Consider the following 11,289-nt stretch of genomic DNA (forward strand, 5'->3'; position numbering starts at 1 on the left):
AGAAGGCTGATTTTACATCCATTTGATGTATCCTCCAACTCTTTTGGGCTGCCAATGAAATGATTAGTCTAACCGTTTCTAAGCGAGCAACTGGAGAAAATACCTCATCATAGTCGATCCCGACTCTTTGACTATAACCTTTTGCCACCAATCTTGCCTTGTACCTTTCAACTTCTCCTTTAGAGTTCTTCTTTGCCTTGTACACCCACTTTACACCAATTGCCTTGTGTCCATTTGGAAGTGAAGCTAACTCCCATGTATCATTCTTTTGAATCGACTTGATTTCCTCATCCATTGCACTTCTCCATGACTTCTTTTCTTGGGCTTCTTCAAAGTTCATAGGCTCGCAATCCGCAAATAAACAAAATAGAGTAAGATTGTCTTGATTTTCGGTTACCTCGTAGATGTCTTGTAGACTTCTAAAACGTGGAGTCCTTTCACTTGAGCTTTCATCTCCTTGAAAACTTGTTGTTGGTGAAGTTGGTGGTGTAGCTGGCTCTTCTCTCGGTTTCTCCACGTTCTCTTCTTCAAAGGATGGAAAGAAGTTGTAGTCTTCATCATTTGAATTCCAATCCCATTCTCCTTCTTCATCAAAGATGACATTCCGACTAATGATTGTCTTCTTTGTTTCAGGATTGTAGAGCTTGTAGCTTTTGGAGTTAGCGTCATACCCAATAAAGATATACTTCTCACTTTTATCATCTAGTTTGCTCTGCTTCTCGTCTGGAACATGAGCGTGAGCAATGCTTCCAAAGACTCTTAGGTGTGAGACTCCAGGCTTCCTTCCACTCCAAGCTTCTTTTGGTGTCTTTTCTAAAACACTCTTTGTTGGAGAACGGTTTGATATATAAACCGCACAAGCAACTGCTTCTGCCCACAACTCCTTTGGTAGCTTCTTACTCTTGAGCATGCTTCTTGCCATCTCAAGTATTGTCCTATTCTTTCTTTCCGCTACTCCATTTTGTTGAGGGGTTCTTGGCACCGTCAACTGTCTTCGAATGCCATTATCTTCACAATACTTCAGAACCTCCTTGGACATGAATTCTCCTCCTCGATCCGATCTCATGGACTTGATCTTAAGACCACTTTCCTTCTCAACATGGGCTTTGAACTTTTTGAAAATTTCAAACACTTCTGATTTTTGTTTCAAAAAGTAAACCCATGTTTTTCTTGAAAAGTCATCGATAAAGAGAAGGAAGTAGTTACTCTTACCAAGTGAACATGGTTTGATCGGACCACATACATCTGTATGTATGAGTTCTAGTGGCTTTCTTGCTCTTGTCTCCGACCCCTTTGGAAAACTCATCTTGAATTGCTTTCCAAGTAAACGACCTTCACACACTTGATTTGGATGATTGATGCAAGGTAAGCCTTTCACCATTTCTTTCTTGGAAAGTAGCTCTAAGCCTCCAAAGTTGAGATGCCCAAATCGAAGATGCCAAAGCCAAGATTCCTCCTTGTAGCACATCTTGAGACATCGTGCAATGTCATTTTGAATGTTTAGGACAAACATTCTATTGTTTGACATCGGAACCTTTATGATGAGATTATTTTCTTTATCTCTTAAAGAAAGGCTATTATCTTTTAGTCGAATGTCATAACCTTTCTCTAAGAGTTGTCCTAGGCTCAAGATGTTGGTCTTCATGTTTGGAATGTAGTAAACGTTGGAAATGAATTGATGATCTCCATTCTTCAAGCGGATGAGAATATTTCCTTTACCTTTCACCTCCATCTTCGATTCATCTCCTAAAGCCACATTGGTTTTCACCGATTCATCAAGCTCCACGAACATGCTTTTATTTCCACACATGTGGTTGCTTACACCACTATCAAGGTACCACTTATGAACATCATTTGGTTCATCCTTCTTGTAAGCCATCAACAGCATATCTTCTTCCTTACGCCGTTCTTCAACATAGTTGGACTTCTCTTCAACTCTATTGTTGTATGGAGTTTTGCATTCAGAAGCATAATGTCCAAACTTTCCGCAACTATAGCATTTGATGCTTGATTTATCGTACCTTGATTTTGGGTTTCCTCTTCCACGACCTCTTGATGAATTCTCTCCTCTTTGGTTGAAGTTGTCTTCATATGGTCTCCAACCTCGTCCATTTACACCACGACCTCGTCCTCGGAAATGACCGCCACCACGTCTTGGATTGCTTCGGCCACTTTCTTCCTTGTGATCAATTCTCATCTTGAGAAATTGCTCCACAATATCTTCTTTCTTCTTCTTCTTTTCTTCATAAGCTTGTAGTGATCCAAGAACTTGCTCCATCGTCAAGTCTCCAAGTCTTTTGTCTCTTCAATCACCGTAACAATGTGCTCGAATTTCGAATCCAATGATCTAAGAACTTTCTCCATGATTCTCACCTCATCTAACTTCTCACCATTTCTTTTTAGGTTATTAGTAACCGTCAAGACTCTTGAGAAGTAATCTGAGATGAATTCTCCTTCCTTCATTTGTAATGCTTCAGATTCTTCTCTTAGAGTTTGAAGTTGTACCTTCTTAACTTGTTCCACTCCCTTGTAAGATGTCTGAAGCTTCTCCCATGCTTCTTTGGACGTCCTTGCACCAGCAACCTTCTCAAATGTATCTTCATCTAATCCTTGATAGATTAGACAGAGAGCCTTCTTGTCTCTCTTCCTTGAATCTCTCAAACCATCTTTTTGAGTTTGAGATAGACCACCATCCTTCTCCGGTTCATTGAAGCCTTTCTCAACTATCTCCCACACATCATGTGCTCCTAAGATAGCCATCATCCTAAGACTCCAATTGTCATAGTTGCTCTTAGTGAGCAATGGAACTTGGAGGGGAACACCACTATTTGCCATCTTCAAAAGGAACTTGTAGCTCTGATACCACTTTGTTGGAATGAAAAACTTTATAAAGATGGAGAAAGTGTTTTAGGTGTTTGAAGAGAAAGTGTTTTGTGTGAAGAAGAAAGTCTTTTTATAACTTAGAAGATGATTCTTATTACTTAGATGATTCTTACAAACTTGGATACTTTTTGTGATCCAAAATGAGAAGAGAGTGGAGGTATCACCCATGTCCCACGAGTGCGCAATCATTTCTCGGATTATTTAGCTAAGACTGCTAGGACCTTCCATAGGGAGTTATTTTTCATTGGTTGTTCTATTCCGGTCTGGTTACCCAAACCACCTCAAGCCTGAGTAATAGAATAGCCGTTCGACGTCAAAAAAAAAAAAAATCTAGATTATTCTAACATAATATCTAGATTATTTTATTCTAATTATCTAGATTTTTTTATAACAATATCTTGATTTTTTAATTTAAGGAGGTGGAAGATTATTTTAGAATTTTGGTTAAAGTTTTGGATCAACACATGATTAGCCCAATAATGCTTAACCCAAATCAAGTTTACTTTTCTAACATATGTATGCCATGGTTTCGCCAATGACGTCAAGTGCTAGCGGTAGGCCTTGACATTTTTTAGCAACTATGCTTGCAAGCTCTGGTATGTTTGCATGACTTCCTAACGTGATGTCTCCAACTTTCTTTTTGAACAACTCCAATGCATCATATCACGAGGGGGCAAACACTCAACTGCCATCTCAACATCAGCTCCATGCGCCCACACACTTCCAGAGAACGAGTGGTGAAAATTAGTTTGCATCCATTTTCTTTACTTGGATACAGGACTCCAATCTCCGTTAGATTAACTTTTGCCCATATGTCATCCAACAGCAACACAAACTTCTTCCTCTTTAGGACATTATGTATGTCACACGCCTTTTGGTCTTCATCTTTCTGGTTCCAATCTTGAACAACCTTTGAAGTTCAGTTGCTCTAACACTAAATATCACTTGGCTTTAAATGGTCTCAACTCTAGTAAGCCATACCTGAACTTGGGCAAGCGTTCTTAGACCTTTATCCTCCTCTCTCTCCACCCTTCTTGACAAATCATCTTGCATTGCCTTCAGTTCTTCAAAAGTTGTCTCCAAAGCAGTGAGATTCTCCTCGAGGTTATGAATAGCCCTCTTTGACACATAACCATTGCGTGACTTGACTCACAACTTGATCAAATGGCAGAGATACAGAGAGGCAACCACCCATCGTTGCAGAAAAAAAAAAGACTCCACAAAGAAAAAAAAGAGAAAACTGAGAAGCTGTTAGCAAATGAGTAATAATTATTAGAGTATACGATATCTCCAAAAGTCAGAGAGCAACATGATTTAGCATTGTGGATGGGGCCATCGAAAGGGATCAAAAGATGAACAAAGAATAGCACAATAATTATAGTATTCTTTTGAGTATTTGTACTCCCTACAGACAACTTCCCTCCTATTTGCACTCCATATCCTATTTCCCTTCAATTTTTTTCCCCCATCACTACCATTTTTCCCCAATTCAATGGTATCCCACTCTTTTCAGTATATTGAGCTAATTTGTTCTATTCTTTTTAATTAAAAATTGCACAAGCTCAATGAATACATACAAGTATCAATTATTAGGGAAGAACAAAAAATAAGATTTCTCTTAGTGTCAAAAACTAAGGGTCAACACCTTCTTGGATTATGGTCGAAGATGTCGCCTTCGGCTTGCTATTCTTTCGGTTCACAGCTTCCGCCTTTGCCTCGTCACGCATCCTAAATGCCTCCACTATAGATACACCACCAGGAAAGCAAGTTTGTGAGAACGGAAACCGCTCCTCAACTAAGTTAACCAAATTTTCCACTATGGTCTCGTCCTTGTCGTCTGACCAAGCAACGCCGTCAGCTGTGTTGACAATGTTATTGTCATCAGGAATAATAGAATGCACGACGGCCTGCGGAATTGTCAAATATGAATTTTAATTGTTTCAAATTAATAAACATTTTAACCGAACCAATACAAAACTAAGTCATACAAATTACCTTTCCCTCAGAGTCTATGTCACGAGCATGCCCAGGGTGAATGCTCTTTTTGTCTGATTTGTCATCGTCCAGAATGTCTCCGTCAGCTTCTCCAGATTCATCTTCAGATCCAGAAGAACTACCGTCCTGAACCACCCCAGTCAGAGCAGGAACGGCTTCAATCATGACTAGCTGCAACGATAACACAAACCCTTTTAAGGCAATTGTGTTTTGCAAGAGCGCAACCTCCTTCCTCTCTTTAATACTGGTCATAAGCATATCAAAAGAGACCCGCCCCGAGGAAATGCAAGAAAAGCATCCAAGTCTTTGATTAACTCAGCTTGGTCATGAGAAATACGTGGTGTATGGGTCGTCGGCAATATGACAGCCGCCAGCAATGACAGATATGCATACTTCAGCCTAATTTCCTTGTCATTCACCGTCTTCTTCTGCAACATCCTCACAACAGATGAACAGGAACCTCTTTAAGGGTTCCGAACAGTTCTCCCCAGTATGGTTTCTCCGTTATATGACTCTTGCATCTCTTCTTAGACCTTTTGGCAAATCTCCCGCAGTTTAATCCTGTCACAATCGCAAATTCTCTAAGGGAAAATCGTATCGGTTTTTTTGGCAAAGACGAACCATGCTTCATGCTTCTTCGACACTTTAAGTTGTCTAGATATAATATATCTACCAAACCTCCCTGAGAACGATGGTTTGTCGGCTATTTCCAATAACCTTCCAAATTGCGATCCTCGAATCCGTTCAACTTCGTCGGGATCTAGGGCGTTGAAAATATGCCTCAAAGCGCATGGTTTACGGTATGCGGTGACCCTAACCCTGCTTGGTTCTTCTCCGATTGCAAAGATTCTCCGGTAATTCACATGGTGGAATCTGAGATTCATCCCCCTCCATCGTTTTCCACTTTCTTGGACTGTTCACTTGGCGATCGATAACTAATACTTTTTATAATTTGAAAACTAAATCTACAATGTAGATTTCTTTAAAGGTCAAAGGATTTTCAGAGGGATATGGTGTCAGTCACTCAAGATTCACCGTATCTCTCTATAAGATTTGGGCTACGATAAAGGTGCAACGCTTCACGTAGGGGTAGCAGTGTCAATATGGAAAGTGAACAGTGAACTCGTGCGTCTATTGGGCATTTCGCCAATTATGGGAGAAGTCCTTGGTAGAGGTCCAAATTTCTCTTTAAATATTTTAAATAAAATAACTGAAGATATTTTTATACAGTTTTTTTGGAATTTGAATCTAATATGATCTTATTTTATAATTATAAATATACGATCTTTTAAATGTTACAAATTTATAAATTAAAAATAATTTAATAATTATTATGCATTAAGATTAATCTAATTTTGACTTATATACACACTATATTTAATAATATATAAATTTATAGCACTATTATATATTAAATTAAATCAGAAATATTATTAAATAATTCAATATATTAATTAATTTATAAATTATGAAAGTAAACTAAAGTACATATAAACATAAAATAATGAAAATTGCTAAATTTTACAGTATTGTTTAATTATAAAATATATTAAAAAACTAAGTATTAAATAAATGACAACTAATTATAATTTATAAAATTTTATAATTTATGTACTAAAATTAGATTAATATATTTTATATGATAAAATAAAATAATATTTATATTTATATTATTTATAATATAATGAAAACAAGTTATGGCTGGTATTTTTACAATTATAATTTTTACAGATTATTCCAACAATCATGAAATATCTTAATCGTATGAAATAATTTTAACAAACAAATTAATTCATTAAATTTATGTAACAATTGACCATTGCAAGGACTTGCAAGGACTTTTTTTTTAAAATATATTACTCACAATTTTATTATATATAATTTAATTTTAATTTGTTAATAAAGTAAAACACAAAAATGTGAAACCACCAAGAATAAATGAAAATGAATTGTTTATTGGGATTATTTATAATTTATATTAAAAAAAAATACAAAACTATAAGGGGAATTGGCCAAATATGACTCAAAACTTCGTTTTGATTGCAAAAGTATACTCAAACTTGAATCAAATGCAAAGTTTAAACCCAAAGCCTTGTAAAATTACAAACAGACAGTACCAGCCCCTTGTGACAAACAAAAAATAGAAATTCATTTTTACGAATATATCCTCGCTAAAAGAGTCGAACTAAGGATCTTCTGACTCTCTGAAATGTTGTAAGTCGATACCGTCCTTGGAAGTCGTCTGGTATATTTGATCTTAAAATTAACTTATAAATTTTGTATAAAATGTTTTGACAAGTGAAAAATTAAAATCATGTAATTATAAAACAGTTTTAATGATATAATTAAGATATAAAATTAAGACTCTATAAAATATTGAATTGTTATGAACATAGATGAGTGAAAGTATGAAATAACATGATTTTTGATCTAGGGTTTGTGAATCTAGAGGTTCACCTAGTGGCGAACCCAAACCAATAATAACTCATTAATTAATGATTCATTAATTTACCTAATATTTGATCTTCGCGCAAATCTTGATAATAAACGATTTAAACCAGACATGTAGTCTACGGTTTGAAAAGTAGTAGTTGATTTTCTTTAATCAAAGTAGTAGTTGATGGTCCACCCAAAACTTGACTAATATAATATCAACCGCTGGAGCAAAAAATATATAATACTTTCCACTTTAAATGCCATTAGTGTGCTTGGTCCGTGTGGATGTTAGTTTTTTTTAATAAATTGTTCAGTGACCTTTATAAACGCATAGATATATGTTATTTAGATATTATAGGTTTCTATGAATCTACTATGACGGAAGAATCCGGTTCGAATCCCGTCCAGGAATTTATAATATCAGAATATAATTTAAATTTAAAATCTAAAAAACGCAATATAAGAAACAATATATAAACGAATGTGTACTTAAATGCCATGTCTAACTCATTATGTAAATACATACAAAAATCTGTGTTAACCTGTTTGAATTCTTACCACTAATGAAGCAATTTTATTTCAACATGTAAAATTATTATAATTAACACTTAAAATAAATGATGTCGAATTATTAGATATATATATAATTAATGAAGTACTTTGTAAGAATGAAAAAAAAATGTAAAAGATATAATAAAACACTTTAAAATAGGTAAGTTCGTTTTGTACTTCTGTAATAAATGATGTCTAAATATTTGAAAAAATAAATAAATGAAATTGTTAAAATAAACTAATTAAAAAGATGTAAAAATCACTTAAAATAGATAAATATTGTTTTGTACTTATAATAGATTCACTATTTATCTAATATTTAATGTTTGTGAAAATATTGATAATAAAATATGTAAATCTGACATGTAGTCTACGGTTTGAAAAGTAGCCCCACTGATTTGTTTTCGATCGTAGCATCAAGCAGCACAACCCGTTTTACTTGACTAAGCCCCGTGCTCGTCCAAGGAGGGAGTTTGCTTTACCCAACTTCTTTTTTGATAACAAGGCAGAAACCTCCGACCCTACATTCAAATGTTTCGAATGAAGAGTTGATTTTTTTAAAAAAATCGTAGTAGTTGATGGTCCACCCAAATCTTGAACTAATATAATATCATCTTCTGGTGTGAAACAAAAAATATATTACCTTCCGCTTTAAGTGCTACTAAAGCTTGATACACCCAAATCTTGGTCTTTATTTTTTTTTATAAATTGTTTAATGACATTTTTAAACATATATATTTTGACATTTTTATGTTCCTTTGAATCTACCTGGATTCGGAAGAATCCGATTCGTACCCCTTCTGAAAATTTATAATATTCGAATATAATTTAATTTTAAAATCCAAAAAACTGATACTGGAAAAAATCGTTCTGTAATCAAAAATGTACATGAATACCCATGTCTAACTGTTTTTATAAACAAATAAAAAATCTGTGTTAACCGCTTTATTCTTGTCACCAGTGGAGCAATTTTATTCAAACATATAAAATTATTACGGTTAACACGTAAATAAATAATGTCACATTGTTATGGTAAATATCTTTATATATAAAAGAGGCTTTGTTTCTCTCCCAGGGTGTCCAGCTCGGATGCCACGTCATCAATTCACTCATTGTCAAAGCAACACGTGTCATGGACGGCTAAAACTCACCGCATCATTTAGACTGCATCAAGATAGGCTTTTAATGATTTTGGGCTCTAGGTAAAGTGTATTTTGCGGCCCGTTTAGATATCTTCGTCCCTAGCCCCAATTCTAAAGACTCAAGGACATGGATGTCCGTCTCTCTTCTCTGACGGCCGCCTGAGTTCCTCCGTGCTATCTGAAACGTTCTGAATAATATCTTCCTCTTGCCATCAGTTCCATTTTCCCTTTTCCCTTTTCACGATTTCAGTGTAACGTCTCCATAAGAGTTGACAACTTCTTCAATTCCCTGATAAAAGCTTATTAGCTCCATTTACTACGCCGTATTTAATACATCTTAACCTTCCTCTACATCGGTTGCAATCAATCTCTTATAAATAGACATGCCTCTCTGCGTTCTTCCCATCACTGCATCACGAATACAGATTCATTGAGTTCGGAAGCGAGGAAGATGCTGACTGTGTAAGTCCTGGTCCTTCCCTTCTTTGAAAGAAGAGCTGTAGACATTTTTTTGTTGGCTCAAATGGTAAGTCTTTTCTGCAGGCAATTAAAATTTTGTGAGATGAATAAGCTTCATGGGAAACATATACATCTAAACAAGGTATCATCTTTGTTACTATCTTTCGTTATTAAGCATCATATTTTTTATTTTATTTTTTGCTTAAATTTGGACATTTTTATTCGCTTGAAAGTTCTTAAGAACTTGGATTATTGCAATTCTGGTGCAGAGACGTGTTTAATTTCTCCTCTTATGAGTTTCTCACATTTTGTTTCTTGGATTGTAATTAAACGTAGAAAGAGCTTCGATGTTGGTGCTAACATTTTCATTGGAAACCTTGACCCTGTATGTATATTATATATATTGGGTAATTATACTCTGGAATATTGGTACTTCAACTACAATTAAAGGAGAGGTTCACTTCATTTTGTCCAGAGAACATTGCAGAAGCTGCAGTTCAAAAAGAAAGTTGTGAATTAGAATTTGAATGGGACAGTTGCAAAAAGATAAACAAGAGATTTCATCTGAGCTTTTCTTAAGTTGGGGGCGGAGAAAGTAAGGACAATGGAACACAACAAAATGAGAGAAGTAGAATCTGCACACGCCAAGACAAGAGAAGATGAGCAGATTTGTAGAAAGTAAAAAGATCATCAAGAGAGACCAACTATAAGATAGTTCTCCACGCATGGATTATATAACAGAATTGGTAACTGATATACATAAGATATTTCTACAGATTTTCTAGAGTGTGGTTTGCAACTGACTGAACTTTAACACCAGCATAAATGGTTCCAACAAAAACCTCAAAAATGTCTAGATTTCCAAGACTAAATGGAAATGTAAAAAAAATATCACTGATCATAAAGATTTTAAGTCATATGACAAATCTAAATCATTCTCCAAAGATGGCTAGAGCAAAGCACTCTACAGTGCTTGAAGAGAATCAACTTGCATCGTGAATTTCTTACTGGAGAAACAAATATGAACACATCAGTCGCATCCCAAAAATGTGACTATGTGAGAAAAGAAAAACAAGTAACCCACACATAGATTTCATAATGTCATATTCAGCGAGTATGGGAGGATGCTTGGGCGAGAGTCGTCGGGAAATTTCTTTGAAATACAAATAGTAAAAAAAATATTTGATTGTATTCAATTATTTGATCCTCTATATATATGCATGTGTTTTCACACTTATCGCAATCACCTTTTGTCAAAAAAAAAAGAAAAAAAAGAGAACCAGATTCGTTAGTTTATTTTCTTGAGATTTGTCATATTATAATTTTTGAAACACTTACTATATTAACAAATCAAACAATATTTTTAATTCCATCTTAGATTTTATTCAATAACTTTAAAATATTATATTTCAAACAGCTAACGTAGCTCAAAACAAATGTAATCTGATTTTTGGTTTGGTGTTGGTTTGGTATTTTTGATCAAAAATAAAATAGTTGTTCAAAAAAAAAAGTTAAAAAATATATACATAAATTTATACCTAGCATTTGAGAAGAATTAAAAGTTATATTAACAAAGCAAACAAATATTCTTTAATAAAAAAAATATATCAACAAAGCAAACATCTAGAATATCCCCACATCCAAAAAAAAACACTTTGTAATTGTATTAGTCTCAATTCAGTTACCACATATACTAAAATGATCAAATGCTATCGAGAATGAAACTACAAAGAAAGAAGTTTAATATTATAATATTTTAAAACATTTTTAGCAAAAATAAAAATAAAAAGTTAACTAAACAAATATAACTACTCAAACATAT

General features: G+C 34.4%; 1 protein-coding gene and 1 long non-coding RNA gene across 2 annotated transcripts; one reads left to right on the forward strand and one right to left on the reverse strand.

Annotated features, from left to right (window-relative positions):
- Positions 1-3,541: 3,541 nt before the first annotated feature.
- LOC125607282 (probable disease resistance protein At5g63020) lies at positions 3,542-4,078 on the reverse strand. The gene is made up of 3 exons (XM_048777189.1): positions 4,061-4,078; positions 3,865-4,002; positions 3,542-3,793 (listed from the first exon to the last, which is right to left on the reverse strand). The coding sequence occupies exons 1-3, from the start codon at positions 4,076-4,078 to the stop codon at positions 3,542-3,544; spliced, it is 408 nt and encodes a 135-aa protein (XP_048633146.1).
- Positions 4,079-8,733: 4,655 nt separating this feature from the next.
- LOC125607296 lies at positions 8,734-10,253 on the forward strand. The gene is made up of 3 exons (XR_007338463.1): positions 8,734-9,470; positions 9,552-9,609; positions 9,943-10,253. It is a non-coding gene; the product is annotated as an uncharacterized LOC125607296 (long non-coding RNA).
- The last annotated feature ends 1,036 nt before the right edge of the window (positions 10,254-11,289 follow it).

The sequence above is a fragment of the Brassica napus genome, chromosome A3 (genome assembly GCF_020379485.1).
Source record: "Brassica napus cultivar Da-Ae chromosome A3, Da-Ae, whole genome shotgun sequence".
Classification (NCBI taxonomy): domain Eukaryota; kingdom Viridiplantae; phylum Streptophyta; class Magnoliopsida; order Brassicales; family Brassicaceae; genus Brassica; species Brassica napus.